General features: G+C 41.7%; 1 protein-coding gene across 5 annotated transcripts in view; it reads left to right on the top strand.

Moving 5' to 3' along the window:
- The first annotated feature begins 6,522 nt into the window (after positions 1-6,522).
- Positions 6,523-18,728, top strand: part of Calu (calumenin) — a 30,957-nt gene continuing 18,751 nt past the window's right edge. For 2 of the 5 annotated variants that reach the window (XM_013076523.3, XM_004856392.4), the window contains exons 1-2: positions 6,523-6,654; positions 16,321-16,549. In XM_013076523.3, the coding sequence (XP_012931977.1) occupies positions 16,329-16,549 (221 nt within the window). In that variant the 5' untranslated portion in view covers positions 6,523-6,654; positions 16,321-16,328. Of the gene's footprint in view, positions 6,655-15,471; positions 15,592-16,320; positions 16,550-18,728 lie in introns of all 5 variants that reach the window. The other 3 variants (XM_087204564.1, XM_004856393.4, XM_087204565.1) reach the window with 3 other exon arrangements.

The raw sequence follows: 18,728 nt of genomic DNA, 5'->3' as shown, positions 1-18,728 counted from the left end.
ATGCACCACCCTTAATTTATAAATGAAATGTTATCATCTTTACATTTCTGTAGGGGAAACACAGTACTGTACCGATAGGACTTGGTACAGTTCAGTTTCAGGCATCCTCTCTGGTCTTGGAACACAGGCCCCACAGATAAGAGGAGACTGCTGTCAGGTGATTTATGTGCTTTCAAACACTTCTGCACACACAGGAAATTCTATCTGAGCTGCCATTTCACACTGGGGAAAGTCTATGCAGTGCTTGCCAACAAGGCTGTGCGCATTCAGCTTTGCGGGTCTCCATGAGGATGGAGGGGAGGAGAAAGTTGCAATGAAGGGAAAACCAGAGTCATCATCATCTGCAGTGACAGCACAGCTCTCTCTTATCCCAGCAGTACCTACTTCTGTGTCCTCACCACCACACACAAGCACAGCCCGCCTGTATCTCACCACCAGCCGAACCGGCACAGGAAGATGAGCTCTCAAGGCAGATGGAGCCAAGAGACAGAGAAAGGAAAGCAAGGGAAACAAGACTGGAAGAGGCAGAAGAGAGCAACATGGAGGTGGCAGGAGGGTCAGAGAAGAGGAGATACAAAGAGAAGTGGTAACAGAAGGAAGCAGAGACTTGGGAGAAGAGACAAGGAGAACAAGAGAAGAAGTACATCACTGAGGGATGCCTCACCAAGGTTCTATTTATCTAATTTAAAGCTTGAACGTAAAGCCTTTAAGCAAAAAAGGAGGTATGTCTTCTCCTCCTTCTCCTTCTCCTTCCCTCCCCCTGCCCTGCCCCTCCCCTCCCCTTCCCCCTCCCCCCCCCATCCTTCTCCTTCTTTTTTGAGACAAAGTCTGGTTAGGTAGCTCAGGCTGGCCTCGAACTCATGGCAACCCTCCTGCCTCAGCCTCCCGAATGCTGGGACTACAGGCATGCACCACCACGCCCAGCTTGTGTTTTCTTCTTTGCCCAGATTACTCTGGACAAATATGAGGGGACCTTTCTCCAGTGTCTCTTTTTGCCAGTTTTTCTTGCTAGTTTTCTTTCTTTTGGTACATGGGATCCAACTCAGGACTTTGTGCTTATGAGACAGGCACAGTGCCACTGAGCTAAATCCCTGGGCCCTCTTGCTAATTTTCTTCTGATTCAATCTTTATGCCTTCTTCCTTAGCCTGTTCCCTAACCTACCCTTGCTAGCCTTATCCATGTTCAGACTTGGATTTGATGCTAAGGAATGGTCCCTACACAAAGGTATAAGACAAGGTGTGTAAGATAGGGTGAATTTCTCTTATGTGTTCAAATTTCCTAGGTTTGCTATTGTTTCAGTCTTATAAACACTGGTGTGATTTATTTTTATTTTTTCTTTCTTTCTTTTTCTGTTTTTGGTTCCCGCTTTGAGCCCAGGGCCTGTGCCCTGAGCTACACTCCCACCTCTTTATTTCTATTTGAGACAGGGTCTTGCTAACTTGTCCAGGTAGGACTTGAATTTGCAATCCTCCTGCCTCAGCCTCCCTCAGTGCTGAGATCACAAGTGTGTGCCACCCACAGTGCCCAGATGGTACAATTTCTTTTGTACATGATACTCCCTTGAAGTGCTGACAAACCTCACTATGCTTATTGAATTAGCAATTCCAGTGAGAAGAGTTACAGGCTCAAAGGTAGGTATAGGTAAACTATAGGTTCTTTTTTTTTTTTTGGTACCAGGGATTGAACTCGGGTCCTTGCGCTTGTGAAGCAGGCAGCGAAACCACTGAACTAAATCCCCGGCCCCTATAGGTTCTTAAATTACAGATCAAGAGGGTCACTGAGAAGTGTCTGTTAGATGGAACAGGCAAAAGGGACATTACCAGAACCCCTGCAATGAGTCCTGGTCTCCTGTGAGCCATGGCAGCACAAGACAAATTAATGAATAATGATAGGAAATGAGACTTAGAAAAGAAGCTGAGCTTGGGCCTGATCAGTGCTGCTCTGGGCAGCAAAGGCGAAGGCACCTCAAACTTCCCACACTTTTATTAGGTTCATAGGGAGTAAAAGATGACTCAGAGGACGGCGATAATCCTAGGACAATGAGGAATTTATGCTGATGAAGATCCTAGGTCGATGAGGGACTTATGTTGATTAGGAATTTGTCCCTTCCCAGAAGAAACTTTTCTCTTACTACTTGGTTCTCAAGAAAGTAGGATGTCTTCAGCTGGTGTAATCCTGCCCCAGAGTGTCCCAGCATCACGGGACCATTGAGGTTTCAGCTGTGACTGGAGGCAAAAATGGACTTATGTTTCAGCATGTCAGAGCCCACCAGTAGGCAAGACGAGGCATGATCATAATTTAATTCTGAAATGATTTTCCCCCAAAATTATGTTGAATTGCTCCCAACAATGGTCCATTGACTATCTCTGTTTAAAATTCTGCAAGCCAGGTGTGGTGGAACACATCTGTAATCCCAGCACTTGGGAGGCTGAGGCAGCAGGGTCACTGTGAGTTTGAGAACAGCCTGAGCTGCATAGCAAGACCCTGCCCATCTCAAAAGCCAAAAGAGAAAAGAAAAAAAAAAAAAAAAGCAATACTGTATTTCACATTCAATGAAACCTAGACTTAGACTTTCAGAATACCTGGCCCAACTTCCAATTCAAAAGTGCTTTTAGATGCTTTGCTCTGGTTTAAAATATCTTAGATGAGTCTTTGTCTTTACTCAAGTGCTTTTTATTTTTATTTATTTATTTATTTTTTGAAACAGGGTCTCACTATGTAGTTCAGACAGGCCTTGGACTCACTATGTAGCCCAGGCTGGCCTCCAACTTGAGGCAATCCTCCTCCTTCAGCCTCCTGAGTACCAGGATTACAGGTATGTGCCATCCTGCACAGCTTACTGAAGTGGTTTTTATATTGGGACAGCTGGAGGGCTAAAATATAAGCTCCCAAATCACCATCATTCCAAGGATGTGTTACATTGTTTTTTTTTTTTTTGGTACCGGGGATCGAAATGTGTTATGTTCTAACCCTTGGTGTTTTTAATATCCACATGGATGACCCTTCCTATACCCTATTGTTCTTCCTTGAAGTCTTGTCCTCCATCTTTCTCAACCTCTGACTCCTCTTGTTTTAACAAGGTTTTGTCATTAATAACCACATTCCACCCCATTAATCCCATTGTCCAGCTATACCATCTTCCCTCTTTCCCTGAGTCCAGTAATCCTTCAACCCCACCAGTCCTAAAATCTGTTGCTCCTATCTCCACTCCCCCTATGTCCTCATTTCCTTTCCTTCTGGCTCAGATTCTGTGATCAGTCTTATTATTCTCACTCTCTTGCATGCACCCTTAAGATCTTTGTGTTTCTTTCACTTTCTTCTATTCACTTGGCTAAAGCCAGCTGTCAAGCAACTCCACGCCTGTACCGTGCTGCTGAATTTTCTTGTAGAAAACTGCATGACATACATAACCAGTACACCTCAAAAATCATGATTACAAGCCTTAGGTCCTCAGTATTGCCTGGGAATCACTCTACATTCCCCTAGTCTGTCACTCTGCTAAATGGCTATTCCATATTTTCTCTCTTTTCAAATCTCTAGTCTCTCCTGATGAACCAGTTTTGTGATTGTTTTTTCAGTAGTAGGTATTAAACTCAGGGCCTTCACACTGAGCTGCATCCCCCACCCTTTTTTATTTTTTATTTTGAGACAGTGTCTCAATAGGTTGCTAAATTGCTTAGGCCGGGACCAAATTTGCAATTCTTGTGCCTCAGCTTCCCAGAGTGCTGGGATCATAGGTGTGCACCACCACATTCAGCTTGTACTGTGTTTTTAACTGAGACATACAAATTGTTTTTCTACTTTTTTTTTTCTGTTACCCAGGATCGAACTCAGGACTTTGTGCTTGCCAGGCAGGTAAAGCACCACTGAGCTACATCCCTGGCTGTTTTTCTACTTTAAAACCTCTTTTGCATATGAGGATTCATTTCCATTTCTTCTCCCTTACTAGGCCAGGTCCTTATCTATGGGAAACTTTAGGGCTGGAGGGCCCTATCTCTGGCAGAGTCTCACGACTTGTCCAGCCTTTACCACAACACTTCTAGTGGCTCTCCCACTAGGCAGCAGTTCCTTGAGGGCAGGGATGATGCCCTCTGCATTTTACAGGTTCACTGGCACCTAGCACAGTGCCTGATTTCAAGGAGGCATTTTATTTTTTAAAATAAATTTTATTTTATTTTATCCCATTCCCCCCCTCAAGCCCCTCCCCTCCCTATGTACAAAAGCTTTGTTTCTATTTTTTCCTTCTATTTTCACTTTTTTTCTTGTCCCTTCCTTCCTTTCTCCCTCCCTCCCTCCTCCCTTGTTCCCCTTCCCATTTGAACACTTTCTTCCCATTTCCCAACATCCCATTATACATCTCAGTCCTTATTTCCACATTCAGTTTCTCACACCTGAGAAACAATGAGGTATTTAAACATGTGTGTCCGATTTATTTCATTTAAGAGTATGGTCTCAAGGTCCATCCATTTAGCTATAAATGTCTGAAGCTCATCCTTCTTTATGGCAGAGTGGTACTCCATTGTATGTTTAAAAAAACCCCACATCTTCTTTATCCACTCCTCAGTTGATGGGCATTTAGGCTGTTTCCAAGATTTAGCTATTACAAACTGTGCTGCTAGAAACATGGGTGTGCATATATTGCTGTGGTATGATGGTTTCAATTCCTTCAGGAAGATACCAAGAAGAGTTATAGCTGGGTCAAATGGAACCTCTAGTTTCAGTTTTTTGAGAAATCTCCACACTGATTTCCACAGTGGTTGTGCCAGTCTACACTCCCACCAGCAGTGGAGAAGGGTAAGGAGGCATTTTTAAAAGTTAAAAAAAATACCTCTTGCTGTAGCCTGCTGTGAAGTTAATCCTTATTAGAATATGTATCTTCCTCAAAGAACCATTTTCAATATCAATACACAGACACACACACACACACACACACACACACACACACACACACACCTAGCCACAAGCTTAAAAATCTTCCAAAGGAGACCCACAATTCCATCTTCAGCTCAGGCCCCTTAGTGGTCAAAATCTTCCATGCCCACTCCAAAGTACTCTCTATGCTTTCCTTGTCTTTTCAACCCCCCTCATCCTCTACCTGACCTGAACATTTTGCCTTCCACTCTACTTCCCACTTGGCCTTGTCCCTGATGTTTTGCTAAACTGGGACTTGCTTAGTCTAGCCTAAATTACGCCTTCCTGTGAAGCCCTCTCTTGGCTCCCACCAAGGGCTGCTGACACTCCTTTGTCTTCTAAATGCATTCTTTCATCTTGGCACTAAAAGTAAACTAACTTGTTTTGTATTTAGCTCTCTCGGGGACTTGGTACTTGGATCTTAAACTGTAGTCTTTATTTGATAAGAACTTTATATATTTCATTTGTGTTGAAAACATAGTAACTCTCATTGAATATGTTTTAATTTCATGACACTAAAATACATAGGTGAATCATTTCCTGCGTTTCTCTTAAACCAGGGACATGCAATGGATTTCACCAATTCAGTTCACTTAACATTATTATTTTTTTTTTTTTCTGGTACCGGGGATTGAACTCGGGTCCTTGAGCTTGCACAGCAGGCAGTGAAACCACTGAGCTAAATCCCTGGCCCCCACTTAACATTATTGAGCATTTACTTTGACCTGGGCAGTAAGCTCAGTTCTCCAGGTACAAATAGGCAAAGCCCAACTCTGAAACTTAGTCTGGAAGAGAACAGATGAGTAACCAATGTTATAAAGCAAGATATGGCAGGGTACTGAAGACAAAGTGCTATCAAGGCAAATAAGTAAGTATTATGTTTTGTGGGGTCAGTAAAAGCTTCTAGAGCTAGCATGCAACTGGAATTAAAAAAAAAAAATTGTTGCTGTTGTTTGAGATAGGGTCTTGCTATGCAGTCCAAGACACCCTTGGAAACTCTATGTAGACCAGGCTGGCCTCAAACTCACAGCAATCCTTGTGCCTTAGCCTTCCAAACGCTGGGATTACAGGCGTACGCCATGTCACCGTGCCCAGCCCCGAGACTTCTGTTGGTCTTCATGAACAGAAAATTAAGAAAGCACTTATTGCAGACAGAAACCACTTGATGAACCAAAACCACGGAGATGTTAAAGGACAGCCTGGTGGGGAACGCGGAGGTGATGGTGGCCGGACCATAAGATCTGTAAGGGGCGTAGTGGGAGACGAAGCTAAAATATACACCGTAGCTTCAGTTAAGAGCCTCCCGCAGATGCCTCCGCAGGGTGGCCGCACTGAAGGGGACGAAGTTGGGATAGTTCACTATAGGCAGTGACGGATATAGTCGAAGACGTGGCGGTCAAACTGCCGCGCCCACAAGCCGCCAGAGCAATGGGCTATGGCTGGCCCTCGGGACAGTAGCGGGGACCAGAGCTGGGCGGGAATCCGGCCCACGCAGCTCGGCGCGCTCCCGGGGACGTGGCGCTTTCTAGCCTATCCCGGCTACGCGCCTGAAGAGCCAATGGCTGACAGGAAAAGCTGTGCGTCAGCGGCGAGTTGGTTGATGATTGGTCGGGAGGCCGCCTGCGAGGCGGATGGGGGTGGGGCCATGGGCTGCTTCCGGCTGGGCGGTGCTTGAGCGCGTGAGCTGAGCCCTAGGGTGAACAGCGGCCACGGTAACCTGGGCTGTGTGGACACCGGGGAAGGTAGGTACCGTGGCGCTCAGCCCCTCGCCGGTCGTCGTGTCCTGTTCACTCTTTCTGCCCTGGCTCCCCGAGCAGCATAGGCCTTCCTCATCCGGGAATCAGGGTCCTGCTGGCCCCGGTGCCCGAGCCCCCTCGCGATCCTAGGGCCTTGGCTGCGCGGCCCTGCCTGGAGCGGCCCCGCGCCCTCTGCAAGATCTGAGAGGGCCTGCGTGCAGTGCTGCTCGGGCTCCCAGCCTTGATTCCTGTTGGATACTGTTTTGTGCCTGGCTTGTCCTTGTCCCCCGTCCCTGTGCCCGCTGCTGGATCCCTTGCTCTGGAGCGTCACTTTAGCTTGCCCCTGGAGGTCGGAGGGTAGTGGGGTAGGGTTATTGTGATCGCAGCCTGCTCACCGGCCTGCTGGCATCCGCTAGCCCCGCCCCGAGGCCCCTTCCCGGGAACGGTATCTGGCAACAAAGTCGTGTTCTGTGACTTAAGGGTGTGGGAGCGAGGGGGAAAAAGAACGAATGAAGACGCCATGTCATATTTTTAACGTTCTGTAATCTTAAAAGCCGCAATGTTCGAATTTCTTTATCTGCATTCTTAAATCAGCAACGGAAAACAGTTTTAAGAGCTTTAATAGGGAATTGCTCTTTTCTTTTTCTTTTTTCTTTTTTTTTTTTTTTTTTTTAAGCCTTGTTTTATTGCTTCTGACCCCAGATCCTAGTTCTGATTTTTGGGCTGCTCTGTTTAGAAGTAAATCCATTTCCCTTTGGCTACCATGATTAAAAGTATAGTTGAGTGGTTTGCAGTTTAGAAAGCTTGTTTTGCATCAAGGCAAAAACTCCATGGGTTTCCCACTAAAACTTTTGGGCCTTTGATCTGAACTTCTAATTGTATAAAATCCCAGAACAGCGTTTTTGAGAACTGAACTGGATTCACTTCCTGGGATGGCCCACAAAGTCTGTGTCAATGAATTAGGAATACGGTTTGCTTCCAGTTTGTTTTCGTTCTAGTATTTTATTTTATTTTTTTGACATGGAGATAGAGAACCTTGGAGCTTTTGATAAATCAGTCTTTGTAGTAATATGGAACTTGACTCAAGACAAATGCATGTTTGACTTTATTGAATAGATTTAACTAAGTACCTAAGGATAGGACAGTCATCACTAAAGAATTTGTCATACTCTCCACCTGAAGAACCAGAGATAACCCATAAATTGTATTACCTGTGTAGAGAGGATGAGTTTGCCAAATCCTGATCTGAGTTTTACGTGACTCGAGGATCTTCATTAGAATTTTCTTTTGAGAATCACAGCTAGGAGAAACTCGAGCTCACAAAAATTGAGTATGTCTGAGAGGATGGTAATCAGTGTAGCTTTAAAACCAAGTCTCATCATTCTCAGTCATTGTTTGCTTCCATTCATTCAGTGATGTGTCAAGAGATATTATTGCCAACTTTATATACCTTGTACCTGTGTAGGAGACCAGAGTATTGGTATTGGCACAGATTTTGCCGAGGGGATACTGTACTGGGGATTGAATCCATGGCCTCCACACTATGCTACATCTCCAGCCCTCTTTTTCTTTCCCTGAGAGATGGTCTTGCTAAGTTCCCCTTGCTAGGCTCAAACTTGTAATACTTGGCATAAGGCCCTATGAACTCTTAAATATGGATGTTGCTGATATTGTAATTCATATATTAGACTTAAGAGAGCTGAAATAACACTTTTTCCTGTAGTTGGCTTTTAGCCAGATGCAGCAAGAAGAATTGAGGATTGGAGAGCGCAGAGAGGCAGGAATCACATTGCTGTCAAGTACCACCCAGTTTGTCCAGTAAAATGTATTGGTATCTAAAAAGTCTAAGACAATGTTTTAGGAACTATAGAAGAATAAATATGATAGCTGAGATGTTGATGTTCTTTGTATAATCTATAGGGACAGTAAGGGGACTACTTAGACTATGATCATTATTGTGTAGCGATACAAAAACATTCTATAAAATTTAGCAGAATTGATACAGATCACTTCCAATTGGAGTGATCATAGTAAATGGATCTTTTCATCTGGGATTCATAGACATTTGGCGCTGAGGGAAAGGAGCTGAAGTAACTACCAAACTCTCCAGGACCTCATGCATGTTACTATACATAGCAAAATTAAGTAGACAAAAACCTGCTGTACCTACATTTTGCATAGCATTTCTATGACAATTATGTATTAAAGTTTCATCAACCAAAAGGAAATTTTTTCTTCCAGAATTTCTGGAACTTTTTCTTCCCAAAAAAGGTGTTTTTTTTGTAGCCAGAAAAATTTAAAGTTTGTCCTGGCTTTGATTATAGGACTAGTGAAGCTTGAAAAATAGTTTTAGTCATTCTCAGTCACAGTTAATTTAATTAGAATGTATTAATGAATAGATATAAATTCACTGTCACTAGAGAAATGTTAAATACGTGGTTTGTCAATGTCATGTCTTTCATCAAAGCATGAAGGGTGGCATTTTAACTTAATGAGTGTCTGTTTTAAGTGTAAGTGAAGGATGTCAGGGTGAGGAAATGAGAAGGATCATTTAGCTTTCTATATCACTGAATTCACTTTGGTATAGAGAGAAAGATGCTTCAGAAATGAACTCCACTAACATAGTTCTTCAAATGCTGTGTATAAAAACTTATTTTGTATTATTGCTTTTTTTTTTTTTTTTTGGTGCTGGGGATCAAACTCGGGACCTTCTGCTTGAGAGGCAGGCAGCGGTACCACTGAACTAAATCCCCAGCTGCTTTTTTTTTTTTTTTTTTGCAGTACTGGGGACCGAACTCAGGACCTCATGCTTGCGAGACAGGCACGGCACTATTGCTTTTCATATCTTTCCCCAACAAAATGTCCTTTGTCTTACAGGGATATCCTTTGTTTCTACTTGAAAATTTTTGTATATAAATCTAGTATAGTCCAATTCTAATTATTTTTGTTTCTTAATTTTGTTTGTGTATATCCATAGTCATCAAACAAGATGCCCTTTGTTAAACATTTAATAGCTAGGAGTTGATACATGTGAATATGTGCCACAAAGAGGTTTTATTTTATTTTATTTTTTGGCACAGTATTAGGGATTGAGCCAGGACCTCACTCTTGTTGGTCAAGCACTCTACCATTGAGCTGTATCCCCATCCCCAGCCTGTAAGACTTGTTAGGTACTGGAGATCGAACCCAGCACCTTTGCACTGACCTACATCCCCAGAGAACTTCTCACCAAATTTCCCAGCTTGTGCTTGACCTTGCAATTTGAAGTAGAAATTATTTAAAGTGCAGATTTTTCACTGGCTACTTACTGCACAGATGAAAATTAGATAGTAGAGTATTGGCTTTGGCCATTAGGTGGTCCTTGATGGTTGTTTTAGGTGATTTCATCAGTCTTAAGATAGCCACGTTTTGAAGTGAATATTGAGGAAGCAGAAGAAGCAATGTGGATAGCTACATGTGTAAGTGAAAGAACAGGAGGCTAGGCTGAGGATTTAGTTCTGTGGCACCATGCCTGCCTTGCAAGCATGAGGTCCTGAGTTCAATCCCTGGTACAAAAAAGAAAAAAAAAAAAAGAACAGGAGAGTAAACTTAAAGAAATAAAGTCAGGGCCGGGGAATTAGCTCAGTGGTGCCACCGCCTGGCTTGAAAGCTCAAGGTCCCGAGTTCGATCCCTGGTACCAAAAAAGAAAAAGAAATAAAGTCAGAGAAAGACTGATTTGGGGGCCAGGGATTTAGCTCAGTGGTTCCACCACCTCCCTTGAAAGCGCAAGGTCCTGAGTTTGATCCCCAGTACCAAAAAAAAAAAAGACTGATTTGGCGTGGTGATCTGAGATGTTTGATTGACCCGTTGAGGAACCTATACATATAAGAGTGGAGATTGCACATTTAATATACAGGGAAAGGAAATAGAAATGGATACATGATAAAGCCCAGTTGGTGGTTTTTACTGTCTTTGGATTCTTCTTGTATCCATGTATCAAGATGTTAAGCATCAGACATAAACATAGTTTTTCATCTAAGTCACAAAGTAAATCAGTTTGTTATATATCTATATGCTACATATCTCAAAACTTTCTACAGTATCTATCCTTTCCAGGCCCCTGAGAGGTTTTTTTTTAGCACTTATCATATTTTAATATTTGGCTTTTGCAAGAGTTGTAAATATATTATGTTGTATTTTGTTCTGAAGGTATAATAAACCATTTGTAAAATTTTCTTAAATGTGAAGTTCCCTTATTAGTAGTAATAAGGGAAATCCTTTGTTGCAGTGACTATTTTACTTTATTCTGTGAGCCTCTGACATTATAGATATTGCTTAAATATATATATCACCAAACACAACATATTCTGTTCCTTGTTCCTAGAGTTTTGTTTATGTGAAGGATTATTTGTATTTTGAGGTAGAGGAAAGCTACTAAATCTCTCATTTTCCCTTTACTATCCCTGATTTGACAGATAAGTTGAGTTACTGAAATTAGATGCAGTGTTACTTGCCTACAGTGGTGGCAAACCCATGCCAGGCGTACTGCAGCAGGTTATCATTGAAAGCTCTAAAAGATTCTCCAGCTTGGCCTGATGGTGCACGCCTGTAATCCCAGCACTGGAGGCTGAGAATCACCAGGAGTTCAAAGCCAGCCTGGACTGCATAGCAAGACCCTGTCTCAGAAAAAAACCTCAAAAAACAAAAAGTTTGCCATCATTGGCCTAGGATAATGTTTACTATAAAAATGATATGTTTTGTTTCCTTTTTCAGTCTGGAGAAATAGCTTGAAAATGTTTGCCACCTACTATTGGAAAGAGTTTTTGTAATATTGTTTGAATTAAAAAAGTAATACATACAAGAAGGCAGTCGCATGAGAATGTGATCATTTACAAAAATTAGGCAACATGGAGAGTACAGTGTTAAAGCCGACCTCGGTACTAGCCTCACCAACCCACCCCAGGCATCTTTGTTGTAGGGATTGAACCAGGGTCTTTGCACTGAGCCACATCCCCAGCCCCCTTTTTTCTTTTCTTTTTTCTTTCTCTTTCTCTATCTAATCTGTTTATCTATTTATTTGAGACAGGTTTTTGCTATGTAGCTCAAGCTAGTCTTAAACTATTATAGCCCATGGTAGCCTTGATTGCACAGGGATCCTCCTGCCTCAGCCTCTTGAGTGCTGGGATTAAACAAGTGCACCACAGCAGCTAGGAATTTAGCTCAGTGGTTCTGCTGGCTGCCTCGCAAGTGGAAGGTCCTGAGTTCGATCCCTGGTACCAAAAAAAAAAAACAAGTGCATCACTGCACCTGGCTATAATTTTTTATTTTGAAACAGGGTCTTGCTAAGTTATCCAGCCTGGGTTGAATTCGTGATCATCCTGCCTCAGCCTCTCAAAGTGCTGGAATTACAAACATGTGCCAACACACCGTGCCTTCTCCTGTCTTTTCTGTGGGATCTATAGATTACCACTGTTTACTCATTGGTGTTTATCCCTCCACCTCTTCTGTTGGCATGTGTTATGTTTTATAAAATATAAACAACCTAGAGAGACTATTTAGTTTTGCTTTGCTTTTTATATAAATGAGATCTTAACTTTTTTTTTTGCAGCTTGTTTTTGTTCATTTAATATATTGTGATGAATTCTTTGTTTCACTGCAGATAGATTCACCTCATTCTTTTTTAACTTCTGTGTACTTTTCCATAATACAGATCTAACATGCTTTATCAGTTGTTTGTTTTGTTTCCTTTTTTCTTTGTTTTGTTTCCATTTTTTAAAATCATTATCAACTGTCATCATTAAATGTCTTTACACAGGTGTGTTTGTATACAAATTTGGGCATTTTGATGACATTGAAGAACTTGTAGCCAACTCTAACATTGGTGAGAGCAGTGTAAGAAAAGTACCACCTTCTGTCCCTTTCTGGATGGGTCTCATCCTCTTTCTTTTGGTTTTTCTGTTTTGGTTGGGGGTGGAGGGGCGCTTTTTTTTTTTTGTATGGGAGATCAAACTCAGGACCTTGCACTTGCAAGGCAGCTGGTGGCACCACTGAGCTAAATCACCCTTGTTTGTTTTTTGAGATAGAGTCTCACTATGTAGTTCAGGCTGACCTTGAACTCACTGTGTGGCTCAGGCTGACCTCTAATAGCAACGCTCCTGCCTCAGCCTCCTGAGTACTGGGATTATAGGCGTGTACCACCAAGCAGACAGGCCATCTCCATCTTCCATGTTGCTTCCCCTAGTGGATTTTCATGTCTTAATTAACCATGAAGTCATTGTAACAGTACTTTTTTTGAGAATAGGTGCTTGGGGTGTAACTGCCCCCAGTGTTTTCTTAGCTACATTTCTGTTTGTTTTACTGGCACTGTTTTATTTACTGTGGAACACTTTCTCCTCTAGCTTTATTCTCTCTGCCTGTTCACCACCTCTCACTCTCCCACTCTCCCCCTCTGAGCACTTCCCAGTGATTGTGTCTGGTGCTTTTGTGTGCGGATTCAGGTGTGCACCACCACGCCTGGCCGCTTTCCTTTTACTTTTTTTTTTTTGGTACGGGAGATCAAACTCAGGACCTTGCGCTTGCAAGGCAGGCACAGCGCCACTGAGTTAAATCCCCGGTCCCCTCCTTTTGCTTTTAAGGAATCTTTCTATACCACTTTTACCATCACCTGTACTAAGCATTTTTACAGGTTTTTGTTTGTTTGTTTTGTTTGTTTGTTTTCTTGGGGGTTTTTTGGTATTTACAGGGTTTTTTTTTTAACCCCAAAGGCTCTATAAATCCAAGCTAGTATAATATAACTTCATTTGACTGCTTTTTGAGGGTTACAAGGAAAAGACATATGTTGAAAGATGTGTAATATATCGACATATTTAATGTCCTTATCTCCTGGTACAGTTCACCCCATTCTAGTTCGAAAAACATTGAGGCAGGATCAGATATAGTGCTTCTAAGATGCAGTCTGAATTGAGAGTTTCTGAGTTAGAAACTACGCTAAAAGAATTTTCTTATTTTTTATATGTGTTATGGTGTGTGTCTAGATGTCCATCCAAAGCTTCATGCAGTCTATAGGGTTTTTTCAGAGGTGGCTGAATCTATAGAGTGTGTGATGCTGGGATTAAGGGTGTGTGATTACTAAATTGGTGCACTGATTGGTTTGGCACCACCCTAATCCCAGTAGTCTGAGTAAGATAAAGGGGGCAGAAAGACACAGTTAAGGTCCCTTGTTGCTTTTGCTTCTGTGTGGGTGCCAGAAACTGTTTTTCCTCTGTGATGCCCCCCTGCCTTGGACCCAGCCAATTATGGACTGAAACCTCTACAAACTTTGAGCTAAATAAACCTTCTCTTTAACTTTGGGTTTGAAGTATTTTGTCTTGGCAATGAGAGAAAAGCAACAAGACAGTAAGTATTTGCATTTAAAGTGTGAGCACTTAGACTAGCTAGTTCCACTAGTGATGTTTGGGGAAGGTGAAGTCTTCCTGGTTTAATCTGCAGAGTGAAACAAGGGAATACATTTTACTGCCATGTGATGCAGTGTAACTCTGTACTCTTACTACTTTCCTAGGCCTGCTAAAACAAATTGCTACAAACTGAGTAGTTTACAAGAACACAAAGTTATTCTGTTACAGTTCTGGAACTAAGTTCAAAATCGTAGGTGTCCTCAGGACCATGTTCTTGGAAGGCTTGAGGGAAAGATCTTTCCTTGCCTGTTCTTAGCTTCTGGTGGTCATCAGCAGTTCTTGGCATTCTCTGACATTTAGATGCATCTTTTCAGTCTATACCTCTTTTACAGCTTGTCATTATTCTGTGTGTGGGTCCAAATTTCCCTTATTTTATAGACATCAGTCCTTGAATTAGGGCCCACCCTGAACTAGTTTGACCTCATTTTTTGTTTGTTTTTTATTTTTTTGGTTTTTGGTTTGGTTTGGTTTGGTTTTGGTTTTTTGAGACAAGGTCTCTTTGTAGTTCAGGCTGGCCCAGAACTCATTATGTAGCCCAGGCTGACCTCAAACTCATGGTGATCTTCCTGCCACAACCTCCCAAGTGCTTGAATTACAGGCATGCACCACCACACCTGGCCCTAGTATGACTTCATTTTAACTTGATTACATCTGCAAAGAAAGGCACATTCACAGTTCCTAAGTATTAGGCATACTGGAAGATAAATAAGAGCTAATATGAAGTTGCAAAAAATTCTCACTGATAGGGGACTTTTAGAGTCCATATTTCACTGATGAAAGACTGATCAAAATACAAAAAGCCTACAAAATTCTTCACCTTGATTGATTGATTGATTGATTGTACTGGGGATTGAATCCAGGGAGCACTGAGGTACTGTACATCCCCAACCCTTTTTTATTTTGAGATAGGGTTTCTCTTAAGTTACCCAGGCTGGCCTCAAAGGTGAGGTCCTTCTGCCTCAACCTCTCAAATAGCTTTGATTATAGAGGTTCCCCACCAGCCCAGCCCTTTGACTTGTGAGTTTTATTCCTTCAAGATTTTAACCTCTCTGGATAGTATTGTGAGGTAGTTAGAGTGTGTTACTGGTTGTATTGTTTTTGTTTTGTTTTGTTTTGTTTTCTCTGCTGGGAATCATACTCAGGGTCTTGGCTTTGTTCATGCTAGGAAGGACTATGCCATTGAGCTGTATACCCGCTCCCCAGAGAAGCTTCTAACCTACAACTTTGCTACAGTTTTTTAGTCACATTTTTCAGTAAAGTTGTCCTTGCCTTGTTCTGGTGGTTTTTTTGTTAGTTTGTTTGGTTTTGTACTGGGGATTGGACTCAGGACCTTGTGCAAGCCACCACTGAGCTACATCCCCGGCCCTCTCCCTTGTTCTTGTTCATTAGATTTACCTGTGACTACAGAGGGTCTGAGATCTGGAGTAGGGCCTGGGTATCTAGTTTGAGCCAGTACTGCAAGTGATTCTTACACTTGGACAAGTTTGGGGAACACAATTACACCGAAAGGTAAGGAAATGGTAATCCAGACCTTCTTGATGGCTGGTGTTTGAAGGTGATTCAAGATTAGCATATACGTGGGAGACTTGGATCTATAGACTGCGGAAGCTGAGTTTTTCATTGGTTGCTAGTCTGGTGATCATCAGAATCACTTCTGAAGCATTTAAAGCTACAGACCCCTGAATTCATTGTAAGAGATTCTAAATCAATGGGGGAAACTTACCTAATTCCTCCTTACATGATTTTAATAACTAGCCAGGTTTCAGGACCAGACCACTGGTACAGAACAAAAAGTGAAGGATTTGAAGCCAGAATTTAAATCATGGTCTCTTCACTTTTAATTCTTACCGAATTGACCACAGGAATTAAAATTCTACTTTAATATCTTTTATTTTTCCCTGCGGTACCAGGGATTGAACTCAGGACCTTGCGCTTGCGAGGCAGGCACAGTGCCATTGAACTAAATCCCTGGCCCCTACTTTAATATCTTTTAAGGAGACATTACTTACAAAGTGGACATTGTAGTTATAAATTCCCTATCAATCTACAATCAGATGAAGGAAACTGGTAAAGATTTTCTGTTGTAATAACACTGGAAAGTCTGGTTTTACTATACTTATTATATGAGTGAAGTAATAATATTGAGGAATATAAATGACTTGCGTAGAATTGTGTGTCAAATTAGTAATTTAATAGCATATTGGCTCCTATATTAATTGCCTTTCATTTTCTTTTAAGATCTGATCATGGACTTGCGACAGTTTCTTATGTGCCTGTCCCTGTGCACAGCCTTTGCCTTGAGCAAGCCTACAGAAAAAAAGGACCGTGTACATCATGAGCCTCAGCTGAGTGACAAAGTTCATGATGATGCCCAGAGTTTTGATTATGACCATGATGCCTTCTTGGGTGCTGAAGAAGCAAAGACCTTTGATCAGCTCACACCAGAAGAGAGCAAGGAAAGGCTTGGGTAAGGTGCCAACTAGGCTAATTTAGGCTAATGCCATTCTTTATACATCAGCTAATTCTTTTTTCTTTTTTTTAAATTTTTTTAATTTTTTTAAATTTTTTAAATTTTTTTTAAATTTTTTTCTTTTCTTGTTCAGTTACCACTAAACTATATTATTTGAAAGCTAACCACAAAATTGCTACCACTAAAATTTTTTACACCTTTCTCCATTGAATTAACTGTACCTCATTCTACAAAGCAAAATAATTTTTTGCATAACTGCTCAGTACTGCAGGACCTAGCTTGAACTGCATATCTTGATCACAGACTGTTTCTAGGGAGCTTCTCATCTCTGCTACTTTTTTTTTTTTCTTTTTTTTCTTGGTACCAGGGATTGAACTCTGGACCTTGGGCTTGTGAGGCAGGCGCCAGAACCACTGAGCTAAATCCCCGGCCCTCTGCTACTTTTATGGGAAATCTGTTATCTATTATTCATTGTTGCCCAAGCCAGGTCTTTGAGTGGGTAATAAGCTACAAATTGGACTCTTGGACTCTTGCTTTCTATAAAATTTGTGATTTCCCAGAGTGCCCTTCAACGAAAACCAAATAAACCAGTCTGGCCTTTTAGAACATTATGGCAAGTGTTGGTTTTAATGTCAGAGCATGAGTTGCCATTTTCAGTAATGGCCAGGCCATGATCAGCTTCTGTGGGTCTCAGCAGATAGTTTTTTACCTAAAGAGTTGATTTAGTGCAAGCAAAGCCAATTATTTCTAACTGAAGCCTGTGAATGTCTTTTTTGGGTCTTCCAAAGCCTTGTTAAGACAATGCAGATGAATTCTGTGAAAAATTTCTCCTCAGTGCTATTGGTGCAACTTCCAGAACTTCACTCAAAAGATTTGTGTGGCAACTTGTACCACATAGCAATTTCTGAAAATATTTTGCCATCATGGGTAGTGGTATGATTATAAACCATTATCATAGAATTTGCTTTGGGTGATACTTAATGTATAAATTTATTCTTTCATTGTGTTACCTGCTGGCTAAAGGATACAATACTTTATTCTCCAACATTGATAGAAGTAATCAAAAGATTTTGCTATAAAGAATGAAGAGCTATCCCAAGATATTCAAAAGTAGATATGTAGAAACCATAGATCAAAAAGTCAGTCTTCTGTTAGGTTGCTTTTCTTTTTTTTTTTTTTTTTTGGTACTAGGGATCGAACTGAGTCCTTACACTTGCAAGGCAGGCTGCAGAACCACTGGGCTGAATCCCCAGCCCAGGTTGCTTTTCTGACTTTTGGGAGACCATGCTCACTTTCAGTTTTAATCTTAGAACCATGCTAACATTCCATGCTGAAAATAGAGATGCATGAGGGTGTTCTCAGTCTTTATGTCATGCTTATTAATACTGTACATGTCCAACTCATATTTTGGTCTGCGCAAATCTCTTTGCAAAATTACTCCTTTTTTTGAAACAGGGTCTCACTATATAATAGTCAGGCTGGTCTTGAACTCACTAGTAGCCTAGGCTGGCTTTGAACTCTCAGCAGTCCTCCTGTCTCAGCCTCCCAAGGGCTGGGATTACAGGCATGCACTACCATACCTAGCAGAATTACTCTTAAGTAATGAAGAGCCTTTAGGTTTGGGCCCACTTAAGTTACATGGTAGTTTAATGAAGGTGTTCTGGCTCTTTGCAGGTACTGGAGTAGCTGTGCTAACAGTCCTGTTTTTTTCTTGTTTTTGTTACCCGGGATGGAACTAAGGACCTTGTGCTTGTGAGGCAGGTGCAGTGCCACTGAGCTAATTCCCCAACCCTGCTTGGAATTTTTAGTAGGAAAAAAATGTTCTTTTTTGTCATCCGTAAATATTATCAAAAGTTTAACACATGAGCAGACTAATTAGATAGGATAAGATGAAACGACCTTTTTTTTTTTAATAGAATAAACTGAATGCAGTACTGTTTGCTTTTCCCAAATTTTGGAGACAGTGACAAATATCCCCTGGTTTATGCCTTGACTACTGAAGAAGCAAGACTCCCAAGTGACTTTTATTTTTTTACTGTGGCTTTTTTTTTTTTGGAGACTATCTCATGCTGGTCAGGTTGGCCTTGAACTCACTGTTGCTAAGGCTGGCCTCAGACTCAAGGCAATCCTCCTGCCTCAGCCTCCTCAGTGCTGGGATGGATTACAGGAATGCACC

Source organism: Heterocephalus glaber, unplaced genomic scaffold, assembly GCF_053883595.1.
Source record: "Heterocephalus glaber isolate CG9 unplaced genomic scaffold, H.glaber_assembly_v1.0 deba00000546, whole genome shotgun sequence".
NCBI lineage: Eukaryota > Metazoa > Chordata > Mammalia > Rodentia > Bathyergidae > Heterocephalus > Heterocephalus glaber.
Note: the sequence above shows the minus strand (reverse complement) of the source record. Positions and strands in the feature narration are given on the sequence as shown.